Source organism: Branchiostoma belcheri, unplaced genomic scaffold (genome assembly GCF_001625305.1).
Source record: "Branchiostoma belcheri isolate BF01 breed outbred unplaced genomic scaffold, Haploidv18h27 scaffold12, whole genome shotgun sequence".
NCBI classification, from domain to species: Eukaryota; Metazoa; Chordata; class Leptocardii; order Amphioxiformes; family Branchiostomatidae; genus Branchiostoma; species Branchiostoma belcheri.
Genome location: NW_017802602.1, coordinates 51,947 through 72,380, shown reverse-complemented (window position 1 = coordinate 72,380; position 20,434 = coordinate 51,947). Strand labels below are relative to the sequence as shown.

The 20,434-nt window shown below is 46.2% G+C and overlaps 2 protein-coding genes across 3 annotated transcripts; both read left to right on the top strand.

Moving 5' to 3' along the window:
• The first annotated feature begins 6,078 nt into the window (after positions 1-6,078).
• On the top strand, positions 6,079-9,707 carry LOC109462616 (BRCA1-associated ATM activator 1-like). Its single transcript, XM_019759178.1, has 7 exons — positions 6,079-6,235; positions 6,938-7,023; positions 7,078-7,211; positions 7,669-7,783; positions 8,332-8,370; positions 8,952-9,159; positions 9,687-9,707. The coding sequence occupies exons 2-7, from the start codon at positions 6,956-6,958 to the stop codon at positions 9,705-9,707; spliced, it is 585 nt and encodes a 194-aa protein (XP_019614737.1). The 5' UTR covers positions 6,079-6,235; positions 6,938-6,955.
• A 268-nt stretch (positions 9,708-9,975) lies between these two features.
• Positions 9,976-15,391, top strand: LOC109462905 (BRCA1-associated ATM activator 1-like). Of its 2 annotated transcripts, none has more exons than XM_019759537.1 (12): positions 9,976-10,177; positions 10,282-10,469; positions 10,909-11,025; positions 11,421-11,499; positions 11,748-11,822; positions 11,927-12,122; positions 12,470-12,549; positions 13,226-13,409; positions 13,596-13,765; positions 13,989-14,503; positions 14,651-14,866; positions 15,135-15,391. In XM_019759537.1, exons 1-12 carry the CDS (start codon positions 9,989-9,991, stop codon positions 15,295-15,297), a joined length of 2,172 nt encoding a protein of 723 aa, XP_019615096.1. In that variant the 5' UTR covers positions 9,976-9,988; the 3' UTR covers positions 15,298-15,391. The 2 variants fall into 2 exon arrangements, with proteins under 2 accessions (XP_019615096.1, XP_019615095.1); XM_019759536.1 differs by having other exon boundaries at positions 10,906-11,025.
• The last annotated feature ends 5,043 nt before the right edge of the window (positions 15,392-20,434 follow it).

Here is a 20,434-nt window from a genome sequence, read left to right as displayed (position 1 = left end):
AGGATGTCATCCATATAATCAAATCAGCATGGCCTTATGATGTGTGCAGAAAAACTGGCGAGAAAATCGCCCGGACAGTGACGCATTGTGGCCTTTCATAGCTGCAGCCTGATCAAACCTGCTGACAAACAACACCGGAGCATTCCGGCAGAAATTACCGACTTGTGTGGCGTAGCGGCAGAGTGCTCGACTCGGAACCAAGAGGTCCCAGGTTCGAGTCCTGACATGCCACCGATCTTATAGAGTCATATAGAACTCAAGACATATACATTATCATGTAAGCCATGTTCCATATATAAAAAAATGTATATATATTTATATATATATACATGTACTATATTACCTTTTTGAAAAAGTATATTATATTCGATACATAGAACTTGTAGGTATTACTGTAGACGTGAGAGTAGATGTTAGATATGTAGTACTGAAGAGTTAATTTGCCATGCATCGTACCCGTTACATTGTTGTGCAATAAAGATTGACTTGACTATAAAAAGGTAACGATCATTCCCCACAACCTCTGCTTGGAGAGTAATGTAAAATACGGATTATTCCGTACAGCCTGCCAGGAACATAATATGATCCCGCCTGAAGCCGGCGTTACGCCGACAAACCGGGCGAGGAGAATGCAGGGGACAGTGAGGGATGCGCCGCTGCCTGCACGGATCATTACTGTAATGTGGTAAGACCAGGTGCGGGGAGCAGAGAACTGATAAAACTATTACAACACTTAACCTCCGCTTACTGGCGTTATGCCCCCCCCCCTCCGTATTTTCCGAGAACTATTGTAGGCTGGAATTTGTTGCCACCAAGCACAGTTTGGGTATTATCACTAGAAAGGTTTAAACAAAATGTGCAAGGATTGAGTGTAATAAGTCGTTCGGTGTGATATAGCTAACTGCCGCCGCGCCGCGTGCCTGAGAAGCTGGCGGTTATACCGGCTATACAGATACAGAACCTGAATAACTGCGCCCAACTTAGCATTAACGGACCCAGATAGGATTAGGGATTTCTCATTAAAAATCTCGGAGAATGCCTCATTATCATAGGAATGGGGCCACGGTTTATAGAACCACAGAACCCGATGCGTACCTGACAGTTAGGAACGGCAAGACTGGAGATGAACAATCGCATGGACTACCAGGACTGAAGATAGCAGGCTGTTAGTGCCAGAAGGATACACCGATGTTACACAGTCCTTAGAGCAGCACGGATACACGATACAGCGCCCTCATCGACGCTGTAAAGCCATTACAGCACCACAGTTACAGACCCCCCCCCCAAGAAAGACAAACAAGAACACAACAAAAGTACAGCGACTTTCAGAAGACAGACGCGTGGGTGTAATAGAATTGACCTACTTACAAGACTATAGATGAATCAACCTATAATACTATGTATTAAAGTTGTAAAGCCATTACAGCAACACGGTTACAGCACCCCCCCCCCATGTTACATCCCCCCATCCCCATTATATAAAGTCATTACACCACCAGTTACAGCGCCCCCCATGTTACAAAGCCATTACAGCACCACGGTTACAGCACCCCCTATGTTACACCCCCATGTTATAAAGCCATTACAGCACCACAGTTACAGCACCCCAATGTGACACCCCCATGTTATAAGCCATTACAGCATCACAGTTAAAGCACCACCCCCCTGTTACACCCCCCTCCGATGCCATAAAGCCATTACAGCACGGTTCCGCTGCCCACGTGTCCCTTGGGACTGGCCGGATACTGACCTGATTGAATTCCCGCCCTGAAACAGAGTCAGGAGTAGTTACAGCTCACGGAATAACGACTGCCGAGTCATTAATGACTGCCGAGTCATTAACGGTCTGCCGAGTCATTAACGTTCATTCCGATAGTCCCAGCCTGTGAGTCATGGATACTCTTCAAGCAGAGGTTGATGGTGGAATATTGTTTGCTTTTTATATATGGCCCATTTTTGTTTCAATTTCAGTTTATTTCGCACTTTAAAACAAAATGTAACAACACAAATACAAATACAAGAAAATATAAATGAAATGTAACAGTGCAGGGAGGCCGGAAGCATAAAATGCTTATGTGATGGTGGAATATTGTTTGCTTTTTATATATGGCCCATTTTTGTTTCAATTTCAGTTTATTTCGCACTTTAAAACAAAATGTAACAACACAAATACAAATACAAGAAAATATAAATGAAATGTAACAGTGCAGGGAGGCCGGAAGCATAAAATGCTTATGAGGAGGCCTCCCTTCATAACGTGATTAACAATTCAAATAAATCGGATAAATAAGAAACAAGGAAAATCGTAGATTTTGTACCTCCGGGTATTGTAATGTATGTTGCAGAATGTTGGGTGCATGTTGGGACTGTTCTTTGAATTAACTAGTGAATTCGCGCGAATACCATTTTTTTCGAAAAGTTTCGAAATGTTTGTAATTGGCTAAATGATGTGTGAAATCACTAATCCCCCCTAGCCGACTGGAGCCCAAAAATAGAAAGGACAGGAGGCATCCCGTGGCGAATCTGGCTGCCCGACCCTCAGCGACCAGCGATAATGTAAACAAACACCTACACAAACGGCCGCGTGAGAAATCAACTCCAGTGCGCGGAACTTGCTCTCGAAAATGTATCAAGCCGCTACGCTTCCCCCCGCGGCTGCCATCCCTCCCCACTTATCCCACACTAGTTCAAATCACGCTCGGTCTTCAAGTATATCTTAGTGGATGATGAAAATCAGAAAACAACACGGAAATCCCCACCGAAGTTCGAAAACACAGGGACTCAGCGGTCGAGAGGCTTTGTACAGACACCCGGCCAGATCCGGACGCGAGGAGAGCCAGGGCGCAAATCAGGGTCGGCGGGGCGTGTGGCTTTCCCTGGCCGAAAGATTATCGCTCACTCGCGGTAGGGGATGGCACCCAAGCTAGCTCCAGGATAACATCGGCGACCCCGAGCCGAGTGTGCTGATTGATTGGCGAAGATGTAACCGCAAATGGTCAACCCGCGCGACCATTTTCACACACTAACAACAGTAACGGGTGTCCGAGACACGAAATACAAATAATCTTACGCCCCAAAACACATATACAATAAAACAAAAAAAACCTGCACCATCTACAGCCCATTAACAGAAGATACACCGAGTCCCGAGAACGTCTGAGACAGTATACCACGGTATTTGTAAGCCGAAAACATCCGAAATTGCGCAAGAGGGCGTTGACCCCTGACCCATTGGCCCACCCGGAAGTTCGCTGGCTGCGACCCGCGCGATCCCACCAGGCACGAGACGTTGATTGACGGCACATGTGGTTCACATCTGAACAGTTTCAAAGAATGCTGACACCCCTCTGTGTGAAAGGTCAGATCAGTGGTCGCGACCTCAATGGTGATTATACATGCAAAGGTCAAAAGCTGAGGCCCACTTTCACACTGAAAGGGGTGTCCATCGGCGGTCTAAACGCATCATTTTCACGCACTAAAACACACATACTAAAAAACCAAAACAACGTGCACCATCTACAGCCCAACAGCAAAACGTATACCAAGTCCCAGACATATCCGTCCACCCAAACGCGAGAAACGGGTGCGAACGCAGTTTTCGTCTTCCCTCACAAAACCTCCGCGCTCGGGATATACATCCCTACCCGGAGGTAACAACTTAGGTAACGGGTAAATGAAACAAAACAATAAAATAAAATACAATACGATTCAATTCTATCTACAATAATGAAAAGGAATAATGAAAAGTAGTAAACAAGGAAATCTAAACAAAAATTAGGAATGTGTGGGGTTATTTATGAAAGCTACTTAAGTATGATTTTTGAAAATGGTGATGGTAGCGACAAGAGGGTCCAGTTTGCCTGCATAGAAACTGTGTCCTCTGTGGCCGGCCAACTCCTCTGGCCAGCTACATTCTTTTTAGGCCGATTGCTACTATTTCTTCAGTCTGCAAATGAGTCTGGTGGAGACTATAATAGTGGGCCCCTCTGGGGTTTTGTGTTCATCCCTTACACATCATTATGCAGAGTTGTCAACAAGGAATCCTCAAATTACGTCTCTCAACGGGCCGGCTGACGGCTGGCCGTGCAGCAGAGACATCTAGCGCCCGTAATGGGTACTGCAGCATGTACGAGAGTAGAAAATGTTCACTCACTCGTAAAGGACGTTACAGCCAAGATTATAATAATCCTTTATAGGACCAAGGATAGGACTCAGCATTAGTCAGAAACAGACCCCCCTTGCAGGGTAAAACGCACCGTCCCCGCCCAGAGAGACCCTGCTGATAAAACGTACCGTCCCCGCCCAGAAATACGCGCTGCTGACGGTAAATCACTTCCTCCATCAGGGAGCCCTAAGCCTGGTCTGATCCCGTCAGGAGAACGGCAGACTTTATTACAGAAGCGCCTGTTATTGATGGGGAAATAGGCTCAGTACATACGTACAGTAGCCTCTACCAGGCTTGAGAAGGCGGCCGGAAAGAGTAGAAATCGGCCAAATAGAAAGATAAGATAAGCATGCCAAGGCAGTTTGTCCGTTGAGAGAACACTTCGCCGCACCCCAACGGACAAACTCCCCTGACATAGCCTCTACCAGGCACCGCGGATCGCTGGAAAAAATAGTAGAAATTGGCCGAAATAAAGGGATAGTAGACCAGAGAAGATCCAGGGCCATAGAAGCTCCAATTTGCGACGTGCCTGGTAGAGGCTATACGTACAGTGCTGATTAATAAATTCCGCAAAAAGCCAGCATGTGCCGGCTTGTCGTGTTAAACTGCAATTCACAATACCAGCTTTGTATTCCTGTGGTTTACTAGCATTTTTATTTTTGTCCGGAATTTTTTTATCCGCCCGCGCGCACTAGTTTGGGGGTCTTGAGAGGATGTCTTCCATAGAATTGAGTCGGTGTGGCCTAAATTACTTCCTCCATCAGGGAGCCCTAAGCCTGGTCTGATCCCTGCCAGGAGAACGGCAGAGTTTATTACAGAATCGCACGTTATTGATGGGAAAATAGGCTCAGTCTTTATGAGGAAAAAGTGTTGTTAATGACATCTGAATCAGGGGAATCCGCGCCAGCGTCGCGCAGGGATTTCTGCCGGTCTATCCGCGAAGCTCCGCCCGTTCTTTCCACAGACAATTATAGAATGGAACAACTTACCTACATGAGGCGTCTGTCGCAACTGCAGTCATCTGTAATCACTGTTCTGTAGCTATATCACACCGAACGGTATCTGACTGTATCGGTATAGCCAGTATAACCTGTGTTCTAGCCAGCCTGATTTTTCCCCCCGACATCTCAATTTTGTTTGGCGTAAAATCATGATGGGCGCTATTCAAAGGCCTCATACTGAAGGTGTAACAATACTAGGGAGTGTGGGGGCATGCTCCCCTTGGAAAGTCTGCAGTTTGAGGGGAAATTTAGCTAAATACATGGCTTGATTCAATGAAGTCTCTTTCCCTATCTTTACTCACTGATTTTCGGGGCCTACCGTTAACGTTACACCGGTCAAATGGCAGGTGCCGAACCCAAAGTTGGCAAAATCTTTAATAGCAACCGTTTGGATATGTGAAGTACGATTTGGCCAAGTTTCACATCTCCTCTAGTTCTGTCGTATGAATGAAAAGAGATCCAAGGTCAAGGCCTGTGACAGCATTTGATATGCAACTGGCTTTCCGGGCGAATCAGCTGCAGTTCCTCTGACCCTCGCCAGGCGCCGTTTGAAAGCAGGCGTCAAAAGCAGATACATTTACTAGTACGCTATCGAAATATGAGCATATCATACTAGTATTGTTGTTGGTTCTACCTTAAACTCAAGCAAATTCATTTTCTGCAGTTCCCGACTGCACCCTTCCGCGACGTAGTGAGTCATAGTTTGGATTTCAGGGTGAAAACTGCAGAAAGAAGCAGAAAGAACGTATGTTACTGAACTCTGGCAGCCATGTTGGTTTATCTGACCCCGGGGATTCTACCATGTTCTCCAAACGTAAAGTCATATCTACCTTGGTTTTCTGTCTCAACTGGCCTTACAAAATCAAACATTTAGATTCATTTGCTAAACGATGTTGGTATTTCTTTGATTTGTGTACCTTTTTGATTTGTAACTATTCTAAAATAAAACACGTTATTAGACAGTGCCACCCCTATTGTAAAGTAGACTGATCCTGTGACCTGCAACAACACAGACCATGTGGGCAGCGCAGAGTTCTTCCAAGTTTGGCGAAAAGACTTCAAGATAGAGGTAAACAAACAAACAAACAAACAAAGAAGATAACGCTTGTGTCGGTATTATCTATGATATGTGTACATTGTGTAGCAGCATTTTTAATTATCCAAGAGTATCCAGGTAAATAGCAGCAATGTAAAAACCGAAAGGGGCGAGCATGTCACAACCAGGAATCGAACCCGAGTTGTCCGCTTGGCGGTCACCAACGCTAACCACTACACTAAAAGGTCGCACGACCATTTAGCATGGTCAGTTAGCACTGTTACACTACTCCCCCTTTTCTTTCAAGATTCGTCCTCGAATCTTCCGAGTCCGACATCCCTGGAGCTGCCACACTTATCCTCAGTGCCAGTACTCACAGGGCCGGCATGGGAACCACTGTAAAAACCGAAAGGGGCGAGCATGTCACAACCGGGAATCGAACCCGAGTTGTCCGCTTGGCGGTCACCAACGCTAACCACTACACTAAAAGGTCGCACGACCATTTAGCATGGTCAGTTAGCACTGTTACAGCAAGGTATAACTATGAGAATGCACATAACGTTAACGTTATACTGATTAGTCAACCATAATATTATTGTTCATGTCCACATACATAGTTCAGCTCTGGTGACTGCTGCATGGCTTCTCTTACAAGACAGCAACATTTGCCGCTTGTGTTGAATCCTACATTCACAATTTCAGTCTGTGTTTCTACATTTCATATTTGCCCTGCAGGATGCGATAACACATATCATGGACCAGGACAGGTGTGTATCTGAGGACAGGTGTGTATCGGAGGACAGGTGTGTTTGGGAGGACAGGTGTGTATCGGAGGACAGGTGTGTATCAGAGGACAGGTGTGTTTTGGAGGACAGGTGTGTTTCGGAGGACAGGTGTGCCTTGCTGCGGCAGGTGTGGGCCATGCTGCTGGACCCAGACAAGTCCGTACAAGACGACACGTCCCTGCAGAAGCTGGTCTCCTGGCTCGAGCGGATTTCAGCGGACTCAGGTGAGGCCACACCAATTTAATTGTTGGTTCTCAGATTCACCTCTTCGTTTTTTTCTGATTTGCAAAAAAAAAAAAAAGATTCTGGTTCTGGTTCAAATATGCTCATATTTTACCACCAACAGTTGAGGAAAGTCCAAGCCTTTTGTGTTGACTTCAAGACTCCTATCTAGCATTTCTGATCTTTCCTGAAACAGTAAACTAGCAGATGTACTTAGCCTTCTCCCGGTACATCGAGAGTACGCACTGATTCGACCTGCTCTACTAAAGACACTTCCAGCTTCATGCAAGTGCAAGGCACCAAGAGTTAAATACCTAGAGAAACAATTTGACTCTGAACTGAACCAAGCGCAAACCAGCACCAAGAGAACAAGTCTCGCGAGACATTAGACAACAACAACAACATCAATGCTGGCACGAAACATTGTTTTTACGCAGAATTATTTTGTACCTGCTGTAGACACTCTGCTGTCCCCGCTGTCTGGAACTTTGCTGTTCCTCCAGGAGCTCACGAATCTGCAGGCTTCCAACGAGGTGCTAGCTTTTGGACTGAGAGTCGCTGGATGTCTGGCAAGGTAGGCAGGACACTTTTTACAGACCCCCCCCCCCCCAACTCATTCCTGACTATTCAGTCCTTGGTTCTGCTCCTAACCCAACCAGTCTGCTGCTCCCTAAAACTGCCTGTCTACCTCCATCCCAGGTTTGTATGACTGGACTCTGCCGCTAAGCATTCTCTTCCTATATGTGTTTATCCAGCACCATGTATGGGTCTCCAGCGTGGGTTTTGTCCCCTAAGGCCACACCAATTTAATTTCTTGGTTAACGGATTTGCCCACTTAATTTTTTTCTGATTTGCAAAAAAAAAATTCATATTTTGCCCTGAACAGTTGAAAACAGTCCTTTTCTTCCGAGTTGTTACAGTTATGTTAAATTTTGAACCAGCTTGGTATGTTGACTTCATGGCTCCTATCGTACCATTTTGGGCCATATTTAGGATGCCTAGGCCTGTTATTATTTTTTTTCGCCCACCCGGTACATTATTTTTCTACAAAAATCTGTTAACCAAAACAATTAAATTGGTATGGCCTAACCCCCGTGGGTGACCCTTTCTATGTTCACCCAGCACCCAGCCTGGGTTCTGTGCCTTACGTGGGTTTCCAGCGTGGGTTTTGTCCCCTAACCCCCAGTGTCCCCAGGGCTCGAAATTAACATTGTCCCAGTGTCAAATGACACTAAATTTTCAGCTTGGGACAATTCAAATTACGTTTCGGGACAATTTTGGGGCAATTGGAAAATTCTAAGACCATCCACGTCATTTGGGAACGCGATCCATCCATCCTGCTGCAGACTGCTGGCAGCCTATAAATATATAATACTCTGACAAACATTTAAATTTGACCAACCAGGGATTCCAAATATCAGGGACGGTGCCATGCCCATGATATTATCATGTATTTCCCTACATTTACTAATAAAGTGGACTTCAAGTTGTACAAATTCAGTTGTTGTTTTCTTATTTTTGTCATCAACTTATTTCCTGAAAAGCAGACTGGGACAATCCATCTTCAGTTCGGGACAATTGAAATCTATGTTCGGGACAATTCTGGGACAATAGTGAAAAAAGTTAATTTCGAGGCCTGGTCCCTTCCTGTGTTCCCCAGCACCCAGCCTGGGTCCTGTGCCTTACGTGGGTTTCTAGCGTGGGTTTTGTCTGCTAACCCCACCTTTTTTATCTTTATTCAGCACCCTGCCTGGGTTATGTGCCTTACGTGGGCCGCCCGACCTCCTGCGTGGGTTGTTTATTGCCGTCGCCGCCGGCGACAGGTTTGCAGTGGCCAACATCAGGAACAGCTGGCTGCAGGGTCTGCACTCCATCACCAGGCACACACACGGGCTCACCTGGCTCCTCACATCAGGTGGGTACATTTCCTCACCTGGCTGCTTACCTCAGGTGGGTACATTTCCTCACCTGGCTGCTTACCTCAGGTGGGTACATTTCCTCACCTGGCTCCTTACCTCAGGTGGGTACATTTCCTCACCTGGCTGCTCACATCAGGTGGGTACATTTCCTCACCTGGCTGCTCACATCAGGTGGGTACATTTCCTCACCTGGCTGCTTACCTCAGGTGGGTACATTTCCTCACCTGGCTGCTTACCTCAGGTGGGTACATTTCCTCACCTGGCTGCTTACCTCAGGTGGGTACATTTCCTCACCTGGCTGCTCACATCAGGTGAGACATCAGTGCTCCGCCATGACATTTAGATTTGAAATAAGAAAGTTGCCAAGATGTTTCATTAAGATATAGGCTAGCTCCAGTTTGCGTTGATGTTTATTTGTTCCTTCAGTTATTTATTTGGATTATTTGTGTTGATTTTTTATTTGTTTAAGCAGGTGCTCTAGTTTGTGTTGATGTTTACTTGTTGCAGGTGCACCGTGCTGCTACATGTGTTTGTGTTGTTGTTTCCATGTTTCTGCAGGTGCTCTGCCCCAGGTGCTGAGCTGCACCGCAGACAGCAGCCGGTTTGTGACGGCATCGGCCTGCAGACTCCTCGCCTCGTCCCTCGTCCTCTCACAGCATCCGCCTGTCACCATGGCAACTCAGCATCCGCCTGTCACCATGGCAACACAGCATCCGCCTGTCGCCATGACAACACAGCATCCCCCTGTCGCCATGGCAACACAGCATCCGCCTGTCACCATGGCAACACAGCATCCGCCTGTCACCATGGCAACACAGCATCCGCCTGTCACCATGGCAACACAGCATCCGCCTGTCACCATGGCAACACAGCATCCGCCTGTCACCATGGCAACACAGCATCCGCCTGTCACCATGGCAACAGAGCCTCTGGCCAGCCCAAATATGGCAGACCTGACAGACTTGCAAAGTTCAACAGCAACAATTTTATCCTTCCTGGACGACCAGTTAAACAGCACTGTCCCAGAATGCACAGCAGCAGGGTTAAAGGTCAGTGCATCTGTTATTTTGTTCTTTTCCATTCAGTAGTCTAGATAAAGTTTATAGTAATTAAAATTGTTAAATTTGAAATTAAGAATGCACTGCCATTGTAGGTGATTGCAGAAGTCTGGCGGCTGAAATCAGCACTTCAGCTGAACTCTGACCCACTGCTGAGGTCAGACAGCTGGGAGGTCGTGACCTGTGACCCCATGAGCAGCTGGTTCCCGCTGCTGAGGTCAGACAGCCGAGAGGTCAGGAGAGCTGCAGTAGAAGTTTTACAGGGGGTTCTGGAACAGAGCAGGTGGGTCAGTTTTACATCAGTGATGTAGATGTTGGAAATGCAACTTCTTTAAGCACATTATTGAGCAGAGGACTGAAGCATGTGCCATCCGTATATATTACTATAGGTCTGTACTTGTTAATATTTCTGTGCTTACCTGCTGTCCTATCCTAGCTGTCTACATGTCCTTTTCTGGCATGGGCAACACAGCTGACTTTGTTCCTGACCTTGAGATGTTGCTGTCCATATATCAGCTGTCCTACATGTAGCTGCCCATGTAATTCCCTACAGCAGCACAGCTGACTTTGTTCCTGGCCTTGAGATGTTGCTGTCCATATATCAGCTGTTCGAACTGCCCATGTAATTCCCTACAGCAGCACAGCTGACTTTGTTCCTGACCTTGAGATGTTGCTGTCCATATATCAGCTGTTCGAACTGCCCATGTAATTCCCTACAGCAGCACAGCTGACTTTGTTCCTGACCTTGAGATGTTGCTGTCCCTGCCTGCTGACCTTGCAGACCCGAGGGAGGCTGGACAGCTAACAGCTGTGCTGTGTGTTTCCCCGCCGTTGCCAAGGTAACAGTAATGTATCAGCAGATGATTTATATAGAAGTAGTGTTTACCATTTAATATTCCATTACTACCCAGCCTGACTCAGCCCACATTGTACTGGACTTTTCCCCAGAATTTATTAATTTTATTTCTATTCATTCTTATTCCCTGATCATTTCTTTTTATTCCTGATTATGAATCAGACCCAGGGTCCATATTAAAAACAGACAATATACAGACATTTACATACAACAATAACCTTACATGATGAAGTGCAAAAGTGTGCAGGCAGAAGAACTAGCTGACAGTTGTAGGACCAGTGCCGGCTTGATGAGAAAAACTCCGCCTGCCATAGCAGATGGATTGTGAGGAATTGTTACCCGGAATTTATATAATTGTGATAATAATTCTCACCCTAGGGCGTTTCCCCAGGATTACTACCAGCGACTGCTGCAGCAGATTCTGCGGCCGCTGCTGGGAATTCTGCAGTCAGAACAGGTCAGCAAACAGGATGGACAGCATGAATGTATGATTGAGCACATAGTTATTTGAAAAATGAAGAATTGTAGTAATCGAGATTTGGTACATTTGGAATGTTTCATTTTGTCTTGCTTGCTGGAAAGTTACACGCATTCCCCACTGTTACTGTCAATACTTTTTACTGGAAAGTCCTTTAGTTGTAGAGTTCTGCTATTCAAAACACTATTTCCAGTAGTTACATTTGATTTTTATAACTGTGTCCCCAGATGACCCAGCCGAGCCGTACTGTTGTTTCCACTGTCTGCTGCAGTCTGTCTGCCCTGGAGACGTTTGTTGCCAAGGTGGGACCTTATTTTTGTTCCCTTCATTCACCAGTTTTGTACTTATGTTTGTAGCGCAGCCGTTTCCTCTCTGATGTGTTTTGACCACCTGTGATGTTATTCAGGGGTGTTTCAGCAGCAATCAGCAAATGGCAGAACAGGTGCTGACTCACCTGTCAGGTGTTCTGGCAGCTGCAGCTGGAACAGCTGAACACACCTGTAAGAACACCTGTGAGCCACCTGCAGCTGCGATGCTGAAGGGAAACTCTCGTGTCATCAAGGCCACAGCACAGACACTGATGTGTCTCGTCACACAAGCAGGTAAGGCTATCCCAGCATGCACCCTGGTCACACAAGCAGGTAAGGCTATCCCAGCATGCACCTGGTCACTCAAGCAGGTAATGCTATCCCAGCATGCACCCTGGTCACAACAGCAGGTAAGGCTATCCCAGCAGGCACCCTGGTCACAGAAGCAGTAAGGCTATCCCAGCATGCACCTAGTCACAGAAGCAGGTAAGGCTATCCCAGCATGCATCCTGGTCACAGAAGCAGGTAAGGCTATCCCAGCATGCAGCCTGATGCCCATGTAGTATTAGATAATATTCATGTGTGCAATGTTACAGACTCATGTGTGCAATGTTACAGAAGATTCCCTTGTTTTTTCCCAGATGTCGGCTCCAGTCCTGTCCTGAAGGAAGTGATGGACAGTCTCGTCTCCATCCTGGACCGACCGGAGGCAGACTGTATGGTGAGTATCCGACGTGTCTGCAGGTGATTTTTTTTGCAACAAGTACAGATAGATACATCTGCTGCCACTTTGTTTGCTGTGTTGCAGGTGGTGAGTAAGTGTCTGCAGCTGATTTGTTGTGTTGCAGTTGGTGAGTAAGTGCCTGCAGCTGATTTGTTGTGTTGCAGGTGGTGAGTAAGTGTCTGCAGCTGATTTGCTGTGCTGTGTTGCAGGTGGTGAGTAAGTGTCTGCAGCTGATTTGCTGTTGTGTTGCAGGTGGTGAGTAAGTGCCTGCAGCTGATTTGCTGTTGTGTTGCAGGTGGTGAGTAAGTGCCTGCAGCTGATTTGCTGTGTTGCAGGTGGTGAGTAAGTGCCTGCAGCTGATTTGCTGTTGTGTTGCAGGTGGTGAGTAAGTGCCTGCAGCTGATTTGCTGTTGTGTTGCAGGTGGTGAGTAAGTGCCTGCAGCTGATTTGCTGCTGTGTTGCAGGTGGTGAGTAAGTGTCTGCAGCTGATTTGCTGCTGTGTTGCAGGTGATGAGTAAGTGTCTGCAGCTGATTTGTTGTGTTGCAGGTGGTGAGTAAGTGTCTGCAGCTGATTTGTTGTGTTGCAGGTGGTGAGTAAGTGTCTGCAGCTGATTTGCTGCTGTGTTGCAGGTGGTGAGTAAGTGTCTGCAGCTGATTTGCTGCTGTGTTGCAGGTGGTGAGTAAGTGCCTGCAGCTGACCGCAGCCCTGATGAAGACGTCCCGTGCCGTAGCTGCCTGCAGTTTTTCCACCCGACCTGGGCTGACCTCCGTGCTGCAGCGCCGACTCTGTGACCCGCGCTGGGAAATCCGCGATTCTGTTTTCGAGTTCCTGGCAGCCATGATGGCTGGGTGCAAAGGTAAGCTCAAGGTGATACTGTATAGTTGTGTTTTTTATTAATCTCCAAGCAGATCATACGATGGCTAATGGACACTGGCCAATGGATAGTGACTGGTGGAAAGCTGTAGATGAGGGAATTTTGTGTTGGATCCAAAGTTATAGTTTAAACAAGAATGCACCACGCTAACTCTATGGTTGTGCCCAGACGGCCTGGCGGGTTCCTGGCTGGTGCAGGGAGGTTTCCACAGCAGCATCTGGGACTGTGTAGAGATGGGGGACGGCTACGCACAAGCCTCTGCCCTGGCTGCCCTCAAACACTGCCCCACTGTACCTGCTATGTGGCAGGCTCTGCTACAGGACTCAGGTCTAACTCAGGTCAGTAACCCAATCACTAACCCACACCTAACTAATCACTAACTCACATCTAACTCAGGTACTTTTCTTTCAACTTGTTAAACTGTAGATAAATTCAATGACATTCTAAGGGGAGATAACCAATAGTGTGCAAATAGAGAAATACATGTACAATAAAGAACCCCAGAGACTACAGGTTAGAGAATAGTTAAACCTTTATTGCTGCCGCTGATATATCCTGTAGGATTCTGTGCTGGACATGTTGGTGCAGATTGTTGGTGCTGACGTGGAGACAGTCGTGAGGACCGCTGCCATCGGCTGCTTCTCCTTCTGGGTGCAGACGTGCGACGGAATCAGGCATCGGATCCTGGAATCCTACAAGCAACAACAGAAACAAGAACAGCAACAACAACGACATCAACACCAACATCAGCAACAACAAAATCAGCAAGAACGGCATCAGCACACATTTGAACCCCTCGATTCCCATCGAGTAGCAGAAGCTATTGTAGGTGAGGCGACCTATGACCTGGTGGTGACCTGCAGTGACAGGTCACCCGGAGTGAAACAGCTGCCATTGGCTGCTGAGCCGACCAATCAGCACGCGAGCCGGGTGCTGCAGATCCTGCAGGCTGTGAGTAAGGACCTGGACTGGGAGGTGAAGCTGGCAGCGCTGCGGTTCTGGGAACACGTGATCGCTCACTACCTGCCTGGGTTTTCAGCTGGAGCTGTTAGCACAGGGCAGAGTCCCAACCACAGGTACAGCTCTACATCTGTCTCTTAAACAAGCAAATGGTAACATTGCATTAAACAAAAGCCTCCAGAAAACTTTAATGAAGAATGGTCTTGTGCCTTCTGTCATTCTTTCATTCATTCATTCATTCATTCACTCACTCATTCCTACAGCTCACGTGGTCAGGACGGTGGTTCCGATGTTCAGAGTTCCTGCATGGAGGCAGGAGACACAAACTGGAGCCATGCCGTGGAGAATCTGTCCTCTCATGGCTGCCTGCAGCTGCTTGTGGAGGCTGCGGATGACTACGACAGACCAGTGTCAGAAAAGGCCTGCAGAATGCTGAAGGAGCTGAAAGCCATGATGACATCCCAGGACCAAAGTGTAAAGTATGTATAAGTCTAATCATCGCAATGTGATTTTAAGTAGAGTTTTATAAGTATATACAACTTTCAGCAAGTGTCCGAGATAATTTTATTGGTGTAATGCATATCTTATTGCTTCTATGGTATGTCACAACTCAGTTCAGCTAAATCAACAAAGCTGCTTCTTTGTGACAACTGGAAACTGTTTTAAGTGTATTTGAAAGGTTACGTGTGGATAAACCATTCTCTCTCTCTCTCCCTCTCTCCCTCCCTCCCTCTCTCTCTCTCTCAGTCTGGAACAGCAGGAGGATTTTCTCCGGTACCTCAGGGAAACGGATTTTGAGGCGATTCTTCAGATGAAAACGGGAGGAGACAGCTTCGAATCTTTGCTGGAGGACATCTTGTCAGGTGCCAGGCGGAGGGAAGCAAACCAGAAGGACTGCTATGATGATTAATATACAACATATAGAAGCCACTTTCTCTGTCTGGTACAATGTAGCTATAAATACTTCTTGTGTCGATGAAGGTTAGACATCCTGGTACAGGATTATGTAGACCACGTGACAAAGCTAGCTGTGGGGATTGGGGAACATTTTTAGCCAGACTGGTCATAACATTTTATTTGTACGCCAATGAGCGAGCCTAAAACACGTACCTTTAACCCCCCGCGTTGGCAAACAACGTGTGGCGAGCATAAACCACCCTCGACAACCTGGACGCCACAGCATTTTCCTGCCACCGCGTTTTCCCGTGGACGAACAGACTTCGGTAGCGGCGTGTGTACCGGGTGCCCTGTTTGTGCTGTTGTTTCAGGACCGTTCTACATGCTTGAGGGTCCGTCATTGAATTTGCAGGAATTTCAGCTTTCAAACATGGGAATTTCTCGGCTCTCGCTGGACTAAGATAAACTGAACTACTGTCGGCGACAACAAAGGTATATAACAAGATATCTTATCAATCTTGTTGATTACTTTTACCATTTCCGTAAGTACGTTACAGAATGGTCGTAAACGTGACTGACAAGGCTCTACTTATTTGCGTTTTCCTGGGACATCTGAATCCGTAACTCTTAAGTGTTAGTCTTATTTTTGTGGTTACGTTGTGTTGATACAAGTCACAACTTGAACTCTGGTGCGCACCATATTAACTTGTACTTTTGTTTGAAATTTAAAAATCTAGATGTAGCAGAAAAGTTAGCCCTAAAAGCGGTTGCAATTCTTTCCTAGAGCATGCACCAGGTGTGAACGTTTTGTGAGTGTACAACTGGTTCGTGTCATTTAAGTAATCTCCAAGCAGATGTGGAGTCTGGCAGTGGTGCGCGCTATTTATCTCATCGTGCCCTACGTACATACAAAATTACCCCCAAACAAGCAAAAACTCCAGAGCCATCCTACGTCTGCTTGGGGATCACTTATCCACATACCTATAGAGATAAACTTCAATTTGATACAATAAGCCGCTGCTCCTGGTGAATATGGATCTACTGTCTGATCATCAAAATACTTGCAGGTAGCTCGAGCCGTCTCATGCGCATCTCGCCAGGTGTGTTTGTTGCTATTGATTTTTGGTTATATCAAATCAGTGTTCTGCAGACCCCCGGCGGGTTATCGGGGTGTTTGCTCAGAAACAATCTTTGTTCTGAAGTCCGCAGTAGCTTTTATAGCAAATATTTACAGGGCCTCTTGAACCTGTTTTTAATTATACGTTCAAAGACCACATCTGCGAAGAAGCCCGCATTTCCTGTAGCCTCCCTAGCAGGCTCCTCAGGGTCGGCATTTCGGCTCGCCTTTTAAATATAATGCGCTTTTTTCTGGCACCTCACATCTACTAGTATTTGTACTGGCACGGCAAAGGGACCCCGGTACAACTGGAAGTGCAAGATGGGATGGTATGGCGTAACAGTAGAGTGTTCGTCTCAGAACCAAGAGGCCCCGGGTTCGAATCCTGCCATGTCACCGATCCCGTGCCCTTGGGAAAGGTGACTTTCCTCACGCATTGTATTGTCCTCTGTGTTGGCGGCGACGTAAAAATAAGTTGTGTGACATCACCACGTCTGATTACATGTTGGCATTAAAAAAAGTGCAAGATATACCAGAAAGAAAAGAAACGCGTTATAAAGGCTCTCCGAAAAGCTCACCGGAGAGTCTGCTAAGGAGGCTAGATTTTTTCCGCACGTACGCGTCCCATGCCGAAGTCTATGTTGGGCTATGAAGGGCTCTATTTCAGGATGGACGCAAGCTTGATTTCATGCATTTTTATGGGTTCACCACACCACGAAGTGGTGTGGTGAAACCATATTGCTTTTTCTGATGTTTCTTCTCCTTCTTCTCCTGCCATTTTTTAAATGGATTCAGCTTCTTCATTTTAGGGCCTAAGGTCCTGAAATTTGGTATGGAGGTACAGTGGGCAAATACCCCTAGGCGTTTTTTAAATTATTGTGATACAGGCTTTTAGAATGGTTTTATTTGAGTTTTTTGGCTGTGTTATAGCAAATGTATTACTGTGTTAGTTTGCCTTGTTTACCACGTTTGGGCATGAGTCATCCCAATGGAATGCAGGGCATCAACCAATAGGCATGCAGCTTTCCTCTATACTTCTTGCTGATTGGCTGTTGGGATTTAACTTGATTAACACCTGCACAGAAGCATTTCCATACTGACAGTATGTCTGTATTCAAGTGTTTTGGTAGGTATTTCAAGCTTTCCTGCTCCAGCATTGGAATGCCGGGCATGGACGTTTTTTTTTATTTTGAAAATCAACAGTTTGCATTATACAATTAAAAATCCTAACCAATAAAGTAGGGAATAGCTATCCAACTGTTGTTTTAGTTGTATTTTACTTCATATTATAGTTACATCAATGTAAATCATTGTTTTCCCTTGTGTTTCTCATTCTTTCCCTGCCATGTGGTAAAATGTGGTGAACCCATCGCTGTATTTGCTCCAAAGCAAATATTGGCCTTTCTAGTGTGAATTTCATTTTCCCTCTATGACACCACATATTCTCTCCCCTCCACCACCCAATATTTGAATAGAACTCAATACCAGTTGAGCTCCTGATACCTGATGCTAAAAGTAACGAATCGAAAGTCATCAGCAGCAAAAATATCGTACTTGTTTAACAAAGACGCACTCTGTCTGTAATGAAAAGCAGGACGCGTTGTGCCGTTGCCCCATCGTGTTGCTGGAAGGAGAGCAGATCTGCTGCGTGTTTGACGGGCGGATCCGCCCAGAGGGGAAGACTAACGGGTACCACGGAGTGAACTTCACGTTCTACTGCGAGCGGCCGCGCGTGCTGGAGTTCCACGTGAGGCTGGCGGGCGGAGGCAGAGGCGCTACATCCCGAGTCAGCCCTGGAGTCAGCGTGTACCCCGGGCGGCTGGAGGCACTCCCACCTAGGCCTCCTACACCCCCTACATACTCTACACCCCCTACATACTCTACACCCCCTACATACTCTACACCCCCTACATACCTTCCACAGACTGAAGTACAAACATCTACAGTTTATTATGAATATGATACTGTTTTTTCATTCGTACGAGATGCATCGCCATCGCCGCCTCCGACAACAGCACAGTTGCCCGAACCTCTGGCAACTGCGGAAGTAACGCCTCCCAGAGATCCCGTACATCAGGCACCATCACAATGGCCAGACCCCCTGGCAACTGCTCAAATAACTCTTCCCACTGTAAGTAAGGTTATTATACGTTATTATCTTCAACAGAGCAGTATATACGTACTTGCAGCATTTGGTGGTTGTTTGTTTGTTTCCTCTGCCTATTAAAGATAAAGCCAAAGTTGGTATTACATTCATACATATATTTGACATATTTCCATGCAGCTGTGATGAAGAAAAGTCTATGTCAGCCCCCGTCTGTGCCAGCCCCCGTCTGTGCCAGCCCCCGTCTGTGCCAGCCCCCGTCTGTGCCAGCCCCCGTCTGTGTCACGTCTATCTGTGTCAGCCCCGCAGTGCCAGTGGACAAATACTTAGTACATGTACAACAAAGGGCTCCTCGGAGACTTTGGGCATGCGCGGTAGGAGAAACAGTCAGTTCAAAACGTCTGGAGTGGCTATAATTCATTGAGGAAAGGGGTCTTATTTTATACCAAATGTTCCTTCTGTTCCTGCAATTAGCCCTTGGGCATGAATTCGAAAACATTCGATATACGGAACAGTACTATGTACAGTTTTAATGATAATAACGTTTATGCTTCATCAATAATGTCCTGATGAACTTTTGATGGACGAGATTTAAGGTATGCGAAAACATTTTTTTTTCATGTTGAACATACTGGAGCCGGGCCATCGAAGCGAACCGTGTGCCATGGTAACCACACCTGCAGTTATCATAGTCCTCGCTAGGAGATACCGTTTCTCATGCAGACACGTGCTTTACTGTGGGCCTGGCGATAAATCATGAGCACACTGTCTGCGGATGATAATTTCGATAATATCGATGATTTCATTTAGGGATGGACAGTTTCACTACTTTGAGCTTAAATCATTTTGAGCAATGAAATGAAAATGCTCCTTGAACAAACGCACAGTAGCGACTTATATCAAATTAGGACGCCCGCCTTCGGTATTGTACGGTTGACACGACATTCCCAAAGCTTCGGCTATTTGTGCGAGCAGGATTATATATACTATTATAGTGTAGCTGTAAGAGTAGTAAATTAGCTCGTGGAGGTTTTTCTACCTCCACGATTAGCTGTAAGACAAGTAGGGATGAAAAAGTGATAGAGGCATGAACTTTTTGCCTGGTTTATACCAGAACTATTATAGCTCCCAAATCCTACATCCTCTTACTTTTAGACCGATTTCTGCTATCTAATTCAGCCCGAAAAGGAGTCTGGTGGAGACCGTTATATGTGCGGAAAGACTGGCGAGGGAAAATTCCAGCTGCGACACGTGACTGTTTTTTCTGTGACGTAAACGTAAATTAAGCGCTTGTAGAATGGATCACGTGCCCACGGCATGTTTGAAACCATGACGCGATTCGTAATCTCCAAGCAGATCCCTTTCGGTGGTAAAAAGACAATATCAAATTGGCCAGCCAGTATCCATTAGCCACGCACAAAAAAAGGCCATATATAAAAAACATACGATCATTCACCCACAACCTCTGCTTGGAGAGTAGCGATTCGGACTTCCGCCCTTAATTCACTCTTTGACTTCTAGTTGTTTTCCATACCAGAACATGGCCAAATATTTGCCATCATAGATGTATTCCATATATAAACCATAAATAAACACAAAACCATACCAGAGAATCATACTTTACCAACGCAGTTTGCAATAAACATGTTTATGTTTATTCCCGAAAAAAGTGAAGTATTCATTATTGGTTTGAGCCTATTGCGTGCATGACTGTGTGTGATTTTAACCCCCTTGGTTATCGGATGTTAACGGACGTTAACGGTATAACACTCAAGGAGAGCAAGGAGGTTGAAAAGGGATGCCATTGATGATGATGATATGTGTTTGTGCGTTCCTGACTGTGTAAAGAGGATGAAGTATCCAGCCAGATGGTGACGGCTTTCACACAATATATGTTGGTCTGAGTCTGAGTGAAATGTAACGTTAATC

Bases quoted from the DNA above. Each gene is read 5' to 3' on its own strand.
- LOC109462616 (XM_019759178.1), top strand. From the start codon at position 6,956: ATGGACCAGGACAGGTGTGTATCTGAGGACAGGTGTGTATCGGAGGAC. The intron at 7,212-7,668 runs GTGAGGCCACAC...TACCTGCTGTAG, and splicing joins GCGGATTTCAGCGGACTCAG to ACACTCTGCTGTCCCCGCTG. The intron at 8,371-8,951 runs GTGGGTTTTGTC...ATCTTTATTCAG, and splicing joins GCCTTACGTGGGTTTCCAGC to CACCCTGCCTGGGTTATGTG.
- LOC109462905 (XM_019759536.1), top strand. From the start codon at position 9,989: ATGGCAACACAGCATCCGCCTGTCACCATGGCAACACAGCATCCGCCT. The intron at 10,178-10,281 runs GTCAGTGCATCT...CTGCCATTGTAG, and splicing joins GCACAGCAGCAGGGTTAAAG to GTGATTGCAGAAGTCTGGCG. The intron at 11,026-11,420 runs GTAACAGTAATG...TTCTCACCCTAG, and splicing joins GTTTCCCCGCCGTTGCCAAG to GGCGTTTCCCCAGGATTACT.